The sequence below is a fragment of the Dunckerocampus dactyliophorus genome, chromosome 18 (assembly GCF_027744805.1).
Source record: "Dunckerocampus dactyliophorus isolate RoL2022-P2 chromosome 18, RoL_Ddac_1.1, whole genome shotgun sequence".
Classification (NCBI taxonomy): Eukaryota; Metazoa; Chordata; class Actinopteri; order Syngnathiformes; family Syngnathidae; genus Dunckerocampus; species Dunckerocampus dactyliophorus.
In genome coordinates, this window is record NC_072836.1 from 7,291,689 (window position 1) to 7,308,703 (window position 17,015).

Here is a 17,015-nt window from a genome sequence, read left to right on the forward strand (position 1 = left end):
CAGCAGCCGCCAGGAGCGCGCATAAAAGAAGAAGATTGCAGCAGAGGCGCAGAAGGAGACTTGAGCAGGGAATCGCATGCACGCTCAACACAACAAAAAAGAAAAGGAAAAAAAAAGCAAAGCAGCAGACCAACCAGAAGACCACCCCTCCTTCTCCTCCTCCTCCTCCTCCCATCCTTGGACACACCCTGCTTGAGGATCACTGCTTCTCTCTCTCTACTATTTTTTTCCTCTCTCATTACCGCCCTCCGCCGTCGCCCACGCCGTTTGGACGGAGAGCTCTTCCTCCTCCATCGTCCTGCAGAAAGCCCCCTTCTCTTTCCTTCCTCATTTTCATCCTATAGAGGGACCCCTATACAATCTCCAGCAGGCTGAGACCCCGCTTAAAGGCCCAGCTTGTTATTTTTTATCTTTTTTTTTTTTCATTTTCATTTTGGAACTCCCAAAAAAAGGGGTGCGACGACAGCGCCGGAGCTTGGTTGAAGCATTCGAGATCAACGCGCAGAAGAGGGACCTAGTTTTCCTTTCCAGTGTACGTCAAGAATGGTTACTGTACGTATGACCTCTCTTTTATTTCTCTATACACTGGCTGGGGATGCTGGGACTGCGTGTTGGGTCTCTCGGGCCCCATTGTGTCGCACGTGATGCGGCCATCTCGCAGCTTTTTAGTGTAAACACAGCTTTACGATAAATAAGGAGAACAACGCTTGGGATTGATGTGCTGCATTAAAAAAATACAATTATTTCTGTGGTGTCATAGCGAGGGATGCTTCCATTTTAGATGTGTCGCATCCATCGATCTTTACATTCTGGAATTCCGTGACATGAATAGAGTTCATGTGTGAGACAAGGGAAGGGAGGAAAAGAAGAAGGGGGGTTGGTTGTCTTCGCCGCCTGCTTCATGCATCGCGAGGATGCTGGAGACAAAACACACGATGTCTCCCTCGGAGGCTGCTCCATCCAGCGAGGAGAAGAAAAAAAAAAAAGGTCGAGTCACTCCGTGAAGGGGAGGAGGGACATTACACATCTTTGCTTTCTTTTGCCTTTAAAAATTAATTCAAATAACGACGCAAGCGCGGCAGGATGCACATGCATCTCCAACACGGGGCGGCCATGCTTGGTGATAAAATGGAGAGATGCAGAAGGAGGGTGGGGACGGTAAATTGGCTCATGGCCGCCGCTTCTTTTGGGCGTGTCTCAGATGGACACTAGGGGCCTTTAAGCCCTGCACGGCCTGCTGACATGCTCCTCTCTACACTCCACTGCACGGAGGCCAGGATATTATCAAACAATTTAAAAATAAACACAAATAAATATTTTTTATTGTAAATGATAGAACTATTGTGAAGTATAGTGCTAATTATTAAAAATAATAGTAGGTGCTAATAAAATGCTAACTAGAATAGAATTCACCGTTTGCTGTGCATTTACCTGCAAACCTGGACAGACATTGTGTGCACTACAGCGCCCCCCTGACCCCCCCAACCCCTCACACACCCCTGTCCCCCCTCCCTGCTCTTTACACACGCATGGGCCGCAGCCCTCCTCCAATGCCGGTACCGCAGTGGCAGGCGAATAAAAAAAAAAAAGCGTTGAGTCAGACAACCTTCCCGAGGCTCTTACACAATTCCAAGGACAAGGACGAGCTGAGGCCACCGTGGCCGTAAACCAGCCTTTGCAGCCTTTAACCGACAAACAAACACTTGAATGCATATATTATTGGGTATTTTAAAATGTGTGTTCATTCTTATATCTCCATGTGGTGAGGAGTACGGACAGAAAGTGCAATTATGTTATGTAATATGCTGATTATGGTCCAATTATAAGACAGCAACGGTTAAATGTCTAAATCTGATTTTGTTTTTTTTTACTTGCATCCGTTTGACTGTAAGAGTCATTGTCCCGGGCGCCGTGCACACGCACAAAGCGCCACTGTGCGCATTAATATTCATAGTGCTGCCATAGCCCCGTGCAAGAGGGAGAAGAGGAGGAACGGGTGGCTCTTTTGTTTGGGGCCTGTCAATACGTTTATTCAGCAAAAAGACACGCCACGCTCCATGAATGCCTGCAGAGCTTGGAACGAGGTGTGTGAATGAGGAAGGAGGGGTTAGATTGGCTAGATTTATAGATTTTTACTTCAATTTAATTAAAAAAAATAGAGGAACAGTGCAAGGGAGGAGGTTGGGAGAAGAGGTTGGGAAATGGCCACTCCCTGTTTTTCAGAACGCTGGCCAGCGCTCGGACACATCTTGTTATTTTACTGCTGCCAGTTTCTTTATTTATTTTTTATTTTTTTTAAAGATGATCTGTGTGACTTCTGTCGCCATTTCTCCTTTTTCTTTCTGTTTTTTTTTTTTTTTTAAATACAGCTGCCACCATAATCCCTTAAACTGCGGAGAGTGTGCCTAATGCCCTTTGTTTGGGATAATCCCGTAATCTGTGTTATTTAGATGGCTCATTTACACTTGACGGCCTAGCAGGGTTTAAAAACAAAGAGTGGAGGGCAAGAAGGGAGTGTTTGCTATAATAATGTGGACATTGAGAGGAGAGCAGGTTGTGTTTCTATGAAGAGGGGAGACTCTATTGTGTCGTTATTGCACTTTCAAGGTCAAATTCTTGCACTTTTATGATCAAATTTGGAGAAAAAAATTGTAAATATATCTGCACATACTTATTATTATAAATTATTATTATATTACATTAAAAGTGAAGGTATTATATCACAAACAAAATTTACCGCACACATTTTATGAAATTTCCCCAAAAGCTATTTGTTTTTCATGGAATAATTTCATGCAAACGCACAGTTAGAATCTAAGCATTTAAAGAAAAAATATTAATGGTGTAATTTCAGATTTTTTTTTTTTTAGGTGTCCCTTTTGATTTAGTCCTCTCACTTCCATGCAGTTTCACACAGTGCCCATAACGTGTGATGACTTACAGTGAGTGTACATCACATAGCCTGCAGTGCTGCACTGCATTTGGAGCAGAAGTGAATTGGCAGGGCTGTTTACATGCACTCAAAGGAAAAAGCAAAGGAGAGCAACAAAAAAAGACAAGTCTGCATGTACATAACCACGCAGTGCCTCTCTCTGCTGCTTTTTTATCAATTTTATTGTTATATTAAACGAGTGTAGGACGCATGTGAGTTTGGCAGCGAAAGAACGAGGCATGAGGGCTCTCGTTTGCGTGCGAGTCTGGCTTGGTGTGCTGGAGGAGAGGCTGGCCTCGTGTTTGCGTGCGAGTCTGGGCCCATGTGTAGGCGATGTAGCTGATGCGGTAGATTAAATATTAAGGGAGATCTCGCAGAACCCCAAAATAGAAGAAAAAAAAAGAGAGGCAGGCAGGCAGTGTGGGCCACATAGCATAACAAATTGAATTCATTAACTATCTTAAAAGAGAGTTTATAAGTGATCACTTATTAGACAGCTAACAGGGGAGGTGTCATGGTGGATGCTAGGATATTTATATTCTTATTTTTGGATTATTCATGCATTTAAAAGCCTCATCCTTCACGTTGCTGGGATTTTTGACACTTTACAGATGAAATAATCCTCTACAATGATTTGATGTGAATTATATAATTTTACCACCAAATATGCTCCCCCCCTTTGCTTAAAATGCTTTTGTCATATTTGGGACACACGCAGTTGCTCATACTCCTGTTAGTAGGCCGTGTCTCATCACATAACGACGCATAAGCGTGTCTTTTATAATTAACGGAAGCACCACGACGATGACGTTCGGTGGGCATCAGAGTCTCGACGTGACAGATTGACTGAAGTATTTTATTTTTATGACCGCCAAACTGTCGCCGCGTCCTCCTTTTGTGCTTTGGACCGCAGCTACAGCAACATGAAGTATAGCAAAGGTCTGATAATATTTGCAGTAATAAGAAGCTGGCGGGAGGCACACGGAGAGCTTGAAAGAGTTAAGAGGATAGAAAAAAAAAACGAAAGAAAGCCATGCAGAGCCATTAGACACAATGCAGTCTTTGAGGAGCTGTTGCCCGGGCAACCTGAGGGGAGGTGAGGCTGGGAGGAAGACTGCAGGTTGCAGAGACGAGGGGAAGAGGCAGGTTAGGCGCAGCTATTCATAGAAGCTGGGGAAGAGGGAAGCAATGGTACGAAGATGTATGATCATGCACAAAGGAAGGGAGCATATGTGGTCATCATATGTGGATTTGCCGTAATAATACAAGAATTTTAGGACTTTTTACTGTTAGGTAATTACATGTGAAATAATACAGAACAATAAGTGAGTTCATATTTAACCAACACAATTCCCAATGTAAGAGAGTTTTGGTTGTTGCTATAAAGTAGGGTGAAATTTGAGGCCATACTGCGCCTCGAGAATGACTTCCATTCTGGATTGTAACGTTGCCTTCCTGCAGCCGGTGAAATAACGAGACAAAGACAAGCCAGCGAAGGAAAAAGGGAAGAGGAGATGAAAAAAGTGGAGCAGAGGAAGTTTCTGACCACACAGCTGTTACTTGAGAATCCCCCATGGAACAAATTAAGCAACACGGTGAGGCACAGTGGCGCGCCGTGAACCCCTCACACTGTTACACCACCTGCAAGGACAAAAAAAAAGAAGTAAATATAGTTTATTTAGTGTCAATTCTTGCTGTACTGTGGTGTGCAGTGATGTAATGGTCTTTGACCCTGCAAGACAAGAGGGGGATGGGAGGAGAAAGGAAAAAGGGACTGTGACATCTGCAGGACCAGAGGCAGAGGAAGAGAGGAGGGGGATGGAAGGATGGGGATGGGGGGGGGATATTAAATCAGCTCAAGCATCCATCTCCATTTTAGCAATGCTGATTCCTGACCTTTCCCTGACAAGGACAAAGAGGGCAGGCCTGTCATTTTATCTGTCGACCGCCGCCCATGCCAACCTGACGCCGCCGTCTCCCTCAGCAGATAATCAGCACCATGGAAACCCAGGTGTCCAACGGTCCGAGCGGAACCAGCCTGCCCAATGGCCCAGTCATCAGCACCAACGGCGCCACGGACGACAGCAAAACCAACCTGATCGTCAACTACCTGCCTCAGAACATGACGCAGGAGGAGTTCAAGAGTCTGTTCGGCAGCATCGGGGAGATCGAGTCGTGCAAGCTCGTCAGGGACAAGATCACCGGTAAGGGAATGCGCACACGGCTCGTTTGGAAACGGGGATCACTAAACTAACTTTTGCCCCTTTTGCAGGTCAGAGTCTGGGCTACGGCTTTGTCAACTACGTGGATCCAAACGATGCGGACAAGGCCATCAACACACTCAATGGTCTCAAACTGCAGACTAAAACAATCAAGGTGAGAAGAACGCAATGCATATTTTTTGGTGGAAAAGAGAGGAAGTGGCCATTTTGTCAAGGGGAGGAGGGGGGGGCGTGCGACAGACGCGGCAGAAGGGAAGGGGAGGAGAAGGCAGAAGGCAGCGGCGAGGAGAACAAAGAAAGCGGGAGAAAGGGGTGAAAAGCGGAGGTCAGAAAGCACGGAAGGGTTATTGTGATGGAAATGTAATTAGGGAAGCCTGGTTGTGGTGCACTGAGGGTGGGGTGGGGTGGGGTCAAGCCAGGTTACCCCTACCCCCATCTGCCTCCAATCGGGGCTAATTAGGGCTCTTCTTTGTGCCGAAATCAGATGAGGGAGGGAGGGGAATACAGAGGAGGAGAGCACATCCTGTCTTATTCTCCGGCAAAGTAGATGATTGGAACAAAGTGCGGTGCCGCAAAGAAATCGAATCTCCTGCAGAGCAGAGCAGGCGACTGTCCAACAGCTGCCCACTGATGAGGCGTTAATTCTGACTTATGACCGCAGCTGCAAGCAACGACATGTAGATTTGGACGTGAGGATGAGATCATCTACTCCTGAACCGCTGCACACAAAAGGGTGACAATTTGACAAAACCTCCCAACGGTGTTGCCTCGGGTTGGCGTGAGATTTCTCACACAGCACTACAAAACACCCACTGCAACTTTAGTACGTTTAGGCCGATCACCACAACATTTGATACACACCTTTAGCGGACTGACACGCGCATGTCTGAAAAATATGAGCAAGATTGGTTGAAAACCAAGAAAAACATGGCTGCCACCAAGCAAAACGGACAGGCTAATTGTCCACAAGTCACTGAGCATTTGTGTAATATTGTAACACTTTGACAATACAGTCAAACCTCGCCTTTTGTAGAATAATGATAATGGATTAGATTTATATAGCTCGTTTCAAGGCACCCAAAGCGCTTCACGATGAAGTGAACACGTTATTCATTCACTCCTCAGTCACACAGTGGTGGTGGCTAACTACATCTGTAGTCACAGCTGCCCCGGGGCAGTCTGACGGGAAACTTGGCTGCCAATTCGCGCCTACGGCCTCACCGACCACCACCAAGCATTAATTCAAATTCATACACTGGTGTGGGCAGCACTGGAAGCAAGGTGGGTTAAATGTCTTGCCCAGGGACACAATGGCAACCGCCAACCTTCCGGTTTCTGAAAATATTCGTACAATATTGTACGTAACAAACTAGTCCGTTTGCCCTGTACTGCATCGTTCAGTGAAACTGAGTGCCGAAACAGTATTAATGGTTTATTATTTCGAACATGCATGCAGTTTACATTGAATGGTTCGTGTTATTCCACATGTCCGAAAAGGAGTACAAAGAAGCAGAGCTTATTTAATTCTACCCCCCTCTCCGTATCACATCCATACCTTATACATATGTTCACTTCCAAAGCACACTATGCATTGCTGATTCACTGTCTGTGCATTTTTTATTGAGTGCGACTGCCAAATAACCCACCATGGGGCCAAACAAAGTTACGAGTGCCAGCACTTTATGATAAAGAAGGTGAGAAACACTATTGAATTCAAGCTCACCAGGATGTACAGGAAGTCCGCATCATGAATAGGTTCAATCCATTCATCATTTATTATTAATTTGCATAATTTTTTGTTATTTTTCTCTACAAAATGTATTTTTTGTTAATATATTTGGGTTTTCGTACATTCCGGTTTTCGTCAAACCTTTTGGAACAAATTAATAACAAAAACTGAGGTACCGCTGTATCTGTTTTACATGTTTTGTAGCATGTCTTCCAAAGCATTTTTTTGGGGGGGGGCACAAAATGTCATATGAAAAAGACACCCCATAGAACACTGTAAGTCCATCAAAGAAGAATTAAGACATACTACAGCTTTTGGGGTTAAATGGGAATACAACACAACAGTTTTTGGATGAAATGATCTTGGTCCATGTGCCGTAGTTTGCCTACCCCCGCTTTAAACCCAATGGAACTACAATACACACATGGAACTATTGCACTTTAGTACCTTTGAACATGTGACGGTTCTATTTCCTACAAGCTTGCTAGGACCGCAGTCTATTTGCTCTGATTCTGCAGCAGGCATGAATAGATAAGAGGGGGAAGGCCTTGGACTATGGGGGGGCATCGGCAGCAGCAGTAGAGGGGTAAGGGGGTCGAGCTGACAGGATTAGAGGCCATATGGGCTTCAGGCACCATCTGTACTGTCGGAGAGGCAAGGAGAGGGTTAATTATAGGGCAGCCTCTGCTCCCCTAATGTAAAGAGTCCCTCCACCTCCCCTCTAGAACGCCCTAATCACTGCGGAGCACAACCCTCCTGCACAATGGACACATGGTGTTTGGTGAACACCTGTATTCAAGATACCAGACTTGAAAACTAGTGAATGTTGACATTTCAACCAATCATATAGATGTGGAGGAGCCTGAGCTGTGTGTATAAAGGGTTGTCAAGGACGCTGCAGTCTTGTGATGTGATGATTTACGCTGTTTGCCAGTAGGGCTGCTCCCCCCGCTCCTACCCGGGAGGATTGAGACAAAGGAAAAGAGGCAGGGCCAGTGAAGGCAGCCTATCTCAGACAACACGCACTCTGTCTCTCCATCACACACAAACACAACACTCACCACCATCTCTGCTTCGTGCTCGCACACAACAACATATTGTTTCATGTTCCTCTGCTTACGAGAGGAGACCAACAGAAGGGATAGAGACTGTTAGGGACAGAAGCACAGATGCGACCAGAACTAATGGAGGAGGAAAACACAAACACTTAAGCTTTATTGTTGTGCGGTATAAAAATAAAACGGACTCACGTTGTGGATGAGTGGTACCCGACTGATTCAATTGGCTGCCATCATCGCAGTGTGTCTTAGAGAGGAACCAAACGGAATAAGAAGTCAGGAGTTTGATGTTGTCCAGTCAGGGTTGGCTTCATTCTGGGTAAAGTAGGAGATAAAGCTTAGCTTTTGTACCAACAGTTTTAATGATTTTTCTCAAGAAACTGCTCACATTTAATGCTCCAATAAATTAAACTGTCAAATAATAAATAATGTTAAAAAAACTATGAAATTATATAATTTTATATAAATATATTATATAAATAATAATTATAAAAATATATATTACACAAATTATACAATATAGTTATAATAATAATAAATGTATAGATATAATATTTTACAACTGTTCTTTTTAGGGAAGTGCAACAATAGCAGTTTGAACATTTTTAGGAAATTCAATTAGCATGAGTGATGAAGTTCATAGCGCAGTTCCTCATCTCCTAAAGTGTTACCTGACAGGAGAATTTAACGAAAGAAGAGGGTTTTCAAGCTATGGCATCTCCTTGGCACTACTGCTAGCCATGACTCCCGCTAGCTACGGGCTGGACTGCACTGTATTTGTTTACACTTCCTGTTTCTATTAAATACATGCAGTCACACCCCCTTTGGAACTTTATACTTGAATTTGTTATAAATTTGGTATAAAAAAAAGCCGCCCCACTGATTTAATGTTTTGGGGATTTATAGGTATCATACGCCCGACCGAGCTCGGCGTCTATTCGTGATGCAAACCTTTACGTCAGTGGACTCCCCAAGACCATGAGCCAGAAGGACATGGAGCAGCTTTTCTCCCAATATGGTCGCATCATCACGTCCCGCATTCTAGTGGACCAAGTCACAGGTATAGCCTTATTGGCTTTCCCAAACATCACAGCTCCCTGGATGAACCTCTTGTCAGACTGGTGGGCATCACCAGCAGCCCTAGATGCCAAGGTAGTAACATTGGCGTGTTATTCTTATTCGGAGCAGGCATATCACGGGGAGTGGGCTTCATCCGGTTTGACAAGCGAAACGAAGCGGAGGAGGCCATCAAGGGCCTGAACGGACAGAAGCCTCTGGGCGCCGCCGAGCCCATCACTGTCAAGTTCGCCAACAACCCCAGCCAGAAGACGGGCCAGGCTTTGCTGACTCAGCTGTATCAGACGGCCGCCCGCCGCTACACGGGGCCCCTGCACCACCAGACGCAGCGATTCAGGTACTGACACTTGGGACGAACTTGCCCGCGGGGACCACCACTAACATCAACTGTCTGCTTCAAGGGCAACTTACCATTAATGGAACTTGGAAGGTTTATTCATGAATGAGTCTGACAATGCTAAATTGCTAGATTACTCCAATTATTTGACAACAATGCTAGGTGTGTCAAAATGTCATGCTTCTACTATGAAAGGGAATATCATTAATGGCTCAACAGTCTCTTACCAACCCTCAACTACACTATTTAGCTCATGAATCCTCTGGCTGTGTCTAGAATGCACCAAGTGGAAACAACCTAATCTGTCGACTAAAATTCTGGCGTGTGCATTATCCTTAAAACAATATCTTTTTCTCTGACTTTCTTTTAAACTGCAGCGTGATCCCTTCTCTTGGAAAGGGACCAGATCCAAATAGCAGCTCAAAACCAATGTAAGAGACCAGATTTTTACCATAAAAACAACACTAAGTAACTATAAATCATTGCTGTACATGCTGAACCTAGGAATCTTGCTAACACTTCATTGGTATGTCCTATACTGCTTTCACTACAAAATAATATTCTTGGAAAACCACACAGTTATTGAAGTGAAGGAGAAGATGGTGTAGGGGTGTTGTTCAGTCATTAGATTCAAAGTGAGCTAGCTAGTCAGAGGCCAATAAATGATATTCAGTCAGTTAGGCTGCGTTCACACTTGTAGTTCGGTAGTCTTGGTGCGCACTTTGGTGCGGTTTGCTTAGCGTTCACACTGGTTTTTTTGTCATGGGACCAAAGGCTCCGCAGTAAAGAACATAAAGTAAGTACATTTTGTGACATATTGTGTGACTTAACTCAAATAATCCAATACATAGGTTCATTCGATATTCTGCTTAGATTTCACAAAAAGCTTCTAAAATATACCTTTAAAGAGCGTCGTCACACACAGAGAGCAAGCACTTCCAATGCATTTCCTCCTACACGTGTCATTTCTGCATGCTTTTTGCTGTCATTTTAACACTGGTCCGTGTCTCAGTTCCATGTAACATTCACATCTGAGCTCAAGCGAACCGAACCGCACCAGAGTTCGCTCGCTTGTTTGGTGCACACCAGGGTTCGGATGATTGCGGTCACACCAAACAAACCGCCCTAGCAGAGCAAACACACCAGAGTTCCTTTTAACCTAAGCAAACGTGACAAGTGTGAACGCACCCTTAGTGCTTGGTTGGTGTGGAGCTGCCATGCAATGAAGGATGCCCCCAGCCACATGTCAAAAGTGAAAGGCCACCCCTTCCTTGTAGATCTCCTAACTAACTTCTCCATCCCCCTTCACTCTCCCTCTTGCATTGCAGACTCGACAATTTACTAAACGCCAGCTACGGAGTCAAGAGGTAAATGCCAAAAAAAAAAAAAAAGGTGTACTTTCAAAAGCATCCATGCCTAAAAATAAAACCTCAAACAAAGCGCCCGGAATACCATCTGCTGACTTTATGAAATCAGACTGTTAAAACGGCAACAATGTAGCCTCCTTATCACAGCAGGGTATTCTGGCATGGCTTTGTTTAAACTTTTTTTTGTTTTTGTTTTATTTGAACTCGATAGCAATAATTTCCTTTATTTCTGAACTAACATTGTCCGTTTCAGTTGCTTTAATGTCCCCTTTTTTTCCACCACCAGCATGGACATACCAGATTCCGTTTGCGTCTGTTTGCTCCAGTTTTTGTATGATTTGACTTTTAATTTGCTTTTCATCCCTCTCTAGGTTTCTGTGTTTCGTTCACTACTGTGCTTTCAGTTGAACATTGTGATTCATGTGTTGAATTCTTGCAGACGGCTTTGGTCAGCAGAGACAATAAGCAGACCGTGTGGGTGTCTTACGTGTCCTCAGGGTGCTCAGTGTCATTTTGTATGAAAGCAGGTAGTTTGGAGCCACAACTGTGCGGCAGAGGAGATGGGGTCCCCTGACTCCTTATCTAGCTTATTACTTCTCCCAGACACACGCCCACCAAAGCTAGCGTAGAGCACTGAATGTTACGTGGAACTTCAGAATGACACCCATGGTAGCTCTCCCACTCTCTTCCCCAGATTCTCACCCATCACCATCGACAGCATGACCAGCCTCGCCGGCGTCAACCTCACCGGTCCCACCGGAGCCGGCTGGTGCATCTTTGTGTACAACTTGTCGCCCGAGGCGGACGAGAGCGTTCTGTGGCAGCTTTTCGGGCCTTTCGGCGCCGTCACCAACGTCAAGGTCATCCGTGACTTCACCACCAACAAATGTAAGGGCTTCGGTTTTGTCACCATGACCAACTACGACGAGGCCGCCATGGCAATCGCGAGCCTTAACGGCTACCGCCTGGGTGACCGCGTGCTGCAGGTTTCCTTCAAGACCAGCAAGCAGCACAAGGCCTGAGGGAGGGGCCCTGCTGGCGCCAGCACCTTTGACCTGCACGGGGGGGGATACCTGAGCTCCCTGTGCCATCACTCTATTTATGGGCCTGGACTGAGTCTCTCTCTGACGCTTTGTCACACAAATCCACACTATATAATCGCAAACAAACACACACACACACACACACATGTGCAGACATACACATGACCAAACCGATCCATAGGCAAGCATCCACCAGTCAGAGTTTCAAACAAACACACTAGTGGAGTTTTTCCTGTTCTCTTTCCACGACATGCTAGTCCTTCCCTGTCTTTGCCTGGATTGAATTAGAAGGGGTGCGTAGCTGCTTTGTTGGGTAGGGGGGTAAGAGCGATCTATTTAGGAGACAGTCTAACGAATGTGACAAAGAATGTGCTTTGATTGAATTCAGGCAAATGATGGCAACTGATGAACAAAACAGAAAAATAATAAGAAATAATAAGAATAACGATCGAAAATTTTAAATGAATATGTGCAATTTACCCCAAAACTACCCCTACATCACCTCCTGTTTTCTTGCTTGGAGAGGATGGAGTCACTTTTATTTTATTTTTTTTTACACTTGGGGCATTTTGAAAATCGGTGACTTTTTTTAAGATCAAAGAAAATGAAATGAAAAAAACAGTGTTCTCTTATATACGTCTATCAAAATATAACTATATATTCAATATATAAGGTGGTAATAATAGCCGAATATGTAAGCATTTTCTAAAAACCTTGACTACTGTTTCCTGACGTGCTTTATTGAGGTGGCAAAGGCAGTTTCTCAACCCCCGTGAGAGCTTGTTAGCTCTGACCTAACGTGACACAGTAGGTGAGTTCATTAATCCGGGAACCGGAACAAAAACTAGTCTGAAGGCCATAAGAACCTTCCCCCCCACCACTACTTCACAGAAAAACATCACACAAACAGAAGTCCACTAGAGCAAATATGACTAATCTGTCCTTGGGTTGGATTAAGAAGAAGCAGACTGTGAACTCGGAGATTGGTGGCGACGGCGTACTTTAGGAACTATCTTGATGAACTTCTGGTTTTTGCATTGCTTGTTAATTGTCAGACTTAAATTGGTATGAAAAAACTATGACTAAAAAGTAGCTGCGTGTCTGACGTGACGGTTTTTGCTGGTTGGAATGTTGTCACACCCTAGAAAGCCGATTGACAGATGACTTAACAGGTCTGCAGAGAGCTATCACATGAAAATGTCAAAGAATGTCGCTGTTAATCGGCAGTCTAGTCCCCCTGATAAAAATTGCGCCACATGACAACGACATATAACAAGACATAGAATATCCCTTGAGGACAAAGACTATCTGTCCCTCCAGCTTTTCAGATCTGATGCTTTTTACTGCCATGCTTCGGTTTGAATGCTGCCACACCCAAGAAAGTCCATGTGGTCAGGATGATACAGGACAACTGGTAAGATAGATTGACCAATGACTGCGCAGGTCTGCAGAGAGCCATTACATGAAAACCTCAAAGAGCGCCGCTATTATTCGTCAGTCGAGTCCATTCAGGTTCAAAAAAACGACTGACCATCGACACCTGGCAATGTAAAGGACTATCACTCGAGGAGGAAGACTACGTGTCCCCTCCAGCTTTTCTGACATGATGGTTTTTGCTGGCATGCTTCCATTTGACCCAGGAATGTGGTTAGAATGATACAGGACTACTGACAAAACAGACTGACCAATGACTTAGGTCTGCAGAGCGACATCGCATGAAAACTTCAAAGAGTGCCGCTATTATTTGTCAGTCTAGTCCCCTGATAAAATCCTCCAAAAAACGACCGAACATCGTCCGCAAGCAAAACCAACCGGCAATGTAAAAAGACGACCAGCCCCTCCAGCTTTGCCCAACGCGTCTCAGTTTTACCTCTTTTCCGAGGAGCGTTGAACTCCCGCCCTCGCAACTAAAAAGACGAGTGCGCAACATCAAGACGGCAAATGGGTGCCACATTTGTGCTTCCGTCTGCAAACAAGAGAACGGTATTTGGTTTATTTGTTTCGCGCTTCTCAAAATATCTCCAACTCGGCTCCCTTAAGGGAACATGAAGGCAGACCCGTCTATCTGAAGTGTCTGTCACAGACCCGACGTAAGCTCTACCACGGGGAGGGCTCACGTCTTTCACTATCAAGACATCTGCACATGATAATAGATTTAAATAGGGTCAACTATATTCAAGACATTTTTTTTTTTTTTTGCTTTTCTAAATGACGCTGTGTTAGCCAAAGAGGACGAGCTCTTTGAAAAGGATTACATTAGAGATAAATCTATTTTTATACATACAAAGGAACAAGACCTTGTGCTGAATTTTTACAGATTCTTAAGCTTGGGGAAAAAAATTGGGACATCGCATGGCTTTACTTTAAACCCTCTGATGTTTGCAGCGCGAGGGGTGGGGAACGAGCATGCGGTGTTCTGGTGGGGATCTAGGGAAAGGGGGGCAAAGGAACACTGTATCGCAGAACAACTTCAACCGCTCGCCCGTGACGAACTTGACAGTGAAGACAAAAAGAAGTGAATCTGACGTAAACAAATAGGTCAAGCTCAACAGGTGGGGGTAGCAATGACTCATGCATCTATGCTTTTGACTGCATCTCTCGTCCTGAACTTGTGCGCAGTGTTGCTCTGAGAAGCTGCGGTGAGACCATCTCATTGCCCACAGCTGACAAACTGAATCGCTGCTTGCAAGCGGAAAAAAAAGGGATTCGACGCGACAATGCGGCTTTTGCTGAGCACGATCCTTTAGATAGATTTGCATTTTTTCTGCCAAAGAGTTTGCTTTGCAAGTCAGTGTAACTTTAATATCCCCAGATTAATTGCTGTACACATCCGTTTTTGATGGCGTAAGGACCCCTCTGTGTTTTGAGTTCTTACGTTTTGAACGCATATCATTAAAAAAAAAAAAAAAAAAACTGATGCTGAAACATCACAGCAGCGAGCAAATCCCATTTACACACATTTCACACAGATGGCGAACGCTAAAGAAGCCTATCAGAAACAAGTCATGAATCACATCACCTCTCGACAAAAGGAACAATATTTGATACACGACACCTCCCCCAACATTCATATCATCTGCTTTGTCCCACGACCGATTCGATCCCTAAAAGTAGTCAGTCTTACGATGTCGCTGCTTCATTTCCCGCTAATAAGGCTAATCTTGCAGCCACATACCAGTGGGAGCCATGTTAGAAAGCAGTCCACCAACAACAATGACCGTCCGTATACACGGTCTACTCACAGACCTTCTTCACCCATCATGTATAGCCCATGAGAGCCCAGGAGAAACAGGAAACAGTACCACCACACTGCTTGAGCGACAACAATAATCATTTAAAAAAAAAAAGACAAAAAAACTTTCCTATGGAACAGTAAGTGCAATGTGCTTTGTTTTTATATTGACTGAGAACAAATGATATATATTTTTTAAAAAAGAAATTAAACGTCACACTGAAAAGGTCTGCGGAAGAGCGAAAGGAACAAAAAAAAGAAAAAGACAAAAAAAGACAGCGAGGGAAGAGATCAGACGCGAGCCGGCTCGTTAGGAGAAATCAAACGAGAGCTCTGATCTGTAAATTTCCATAACGACCTCCTCAGCCCCTAATTTGTGCTCTGACCATGCAAATTGTCTGACTTAATAGAGCAATCCTCAGTGACCTTGAAAGGAAGACTGTCTAATATATCATCAGTTTTTAGCCCATGTCAACTTCAAATATCTTTTTTCTTCCTTCCTTCCTGTAATTTATTGATTTCATTGACATATCAGGACTCACTTGTTGAATTAGTGTATTTGTGTTGTTGATGTTGCCATAGAGAACACACATGGGTCAAGATTATGTTTGGTTGCATTGATTGGGTACGCTTTGTTATTTCCCTTCCATTATCAAATTAGTTGCAGTTTTTTACAGTGTATGCAGATTTTAGACTTAGTTAGATTCTTTTCTTTCAATCAAACTGTGTTTCGATTGTGTTTGTAAAAGTCTGTGGTAGCTTTTGTTGCAACATAAAAATAATTTAAACAGAAAAAATTCAAAATAGCGCCAACAAACTTGTATTATTTGGGCGACTTTAAGCTTGTAGTTTTAACTTATTGTTAACTTAAAAAACTATTTATTATGATTATTATTATTATTATTGCCTCGTATAAAGTATGTTTTGTGTATATTTATGGTTTATTTCGTTATATTTGCAAGGTTAAAAGATTTTTAAGTTTTTGCCAAAATTGTGGTTACTCCATTTCGTTTCTTGAAGAAAAAAAAAGGGAGGGGAGGGGGTGCAAATAGAAAAACAGCTTTAGAAGTACGATTTGGAAACGTTCTCCATAGTCAAAGAATGCACTGCTATATTTAACTAATTGAAGTGTATAAACATACATGCTGTGTGCTAGATGTTATGCCTTTACTGCCTGTGTTCTGTTTGTCTTGTTCAATGAAAATCTTTTAATTATTTAATCTAATCACAGTCTTGTTTTTTTCAACCGCTCGGCGAGCCCCTGAGACATGGGACAGCGCCCCCACCTCCTTCCACTTTGGGTATCCATCCAGAACAAGGGGAGGGGGGTTGTCCCTCACAAGAGGCTTTCCTGCTCATGCTTAATGGGTCTTCCCTAAAAAGGGATATTAGAGAGAATTTATAATGATCGGACAGCAATTTCTGCAAAGAAAAATGTTTCTTTTTGGCCTGAAATGTGTGGGGGAACCGGGTCCAGAGCTCAGTTTATCAATGACATGCAAGCAGGAAGGTCTTCTTGTATGAAAGGTGGGTGGGGGGCGAGCGGGCCTTCAGTTTCTCAACCAACTGTATTTTGTGTCTATTTATTTAGAAGAGGGGACGCAGTATACTTAGTGATGTTTTTCTTACATTTTTCCTGGAATGGTAGAACAAATCAAAATCGATCAAAGTAGTGGGAACACAAAAAACACTCACACTTCCAGACATGACCAAACGAGCAATGAGTAAAACTCAACAAAGAGATCAAAGAAAAAATACAAATAAAACCTTTCAGTTTAGTCTAGGATATTTACTACTGGGATTTCAGCTGAAGACGCTTGAAGACTTTTTCATGGAATTGTTTGATTATTTGTACTTTACATGCCAGAAAAAAATAAAAGATACAAATATGAGTGGCCCCATTTTGTTGACTACAAGCAAACATACAGCACTGTCACTTTAGCAATTATGGTCTTCACAAGATGCCAGCTTCTATATTTACGGCAACAATAACAAAGCTCTAGATCTTGAGACATTTG

At 43.7% G+C, this 17,015-nt stretch overlaps 1 protein-coding gene across 19 annotated transcripts; it reads left to right on the plus strand.

Moving 5' to 3' along the window:
* On the plus strand, nt 1–16,889 carry elavl3 (ELAV like neuron-specific RNA binding protein 3). Of its 19 annotated transcripts, none has more exons than XM_054758433.1 (8): nt 1–552; nt 4,917–5,136; nt 5,205–5,308; nt 8,848–9,001; nt 9,121–9,355; nt 9,733–9,786; nt 10,684–10,722; nt 11,396–16,889. In XM_054758433.1, the coding sequence occupies exons 1-8, from the start codon at nt 544–546 to the stop codon at nt 11,742–11,744; spliced, it is 1,164 nt and encodes a 387-aa protein (XP_054614408.1). In that variant the 5' UTR covers nt 1–543; the 3' UTR covers nt 11,745–16,889. The 19 variants fall into 19 exon arrangements, with proteins under 19 accessions (XP_054614408.1, XP_054614414.1, XP_054614413.1 ...); XM_054758437.1 differs by having other exon boundaries at nt 4–552; nt 11,417–16,889; XM_054758435.1 differs by having other exon boundaries at nt 16–552; nt 9,127–9,355.
* The last annotated feature ends 126 nt before the right edge of the window (nt 16,890–17,015 follow it).

Bases quoted from the DNA above. Each gene is read 5' to 3' on its own strand.
- elavl3 (XM_054758433.1), top strand. The intron at 5,137-5,204 runs GTAAGGGAATGC...CCCCTTTTGCAG, and splicing joins CGTCAGGGACAAGATCACCG to GTCAGAGTCTGGGCTACGGC. The intron at 9,787-10,683 runs GTAAGAGACCAG...CTTGCATTGCAG, and splicing joins AATAGCAGCTCAAAACCAAT to ACTCGACAATTTACTAAACG.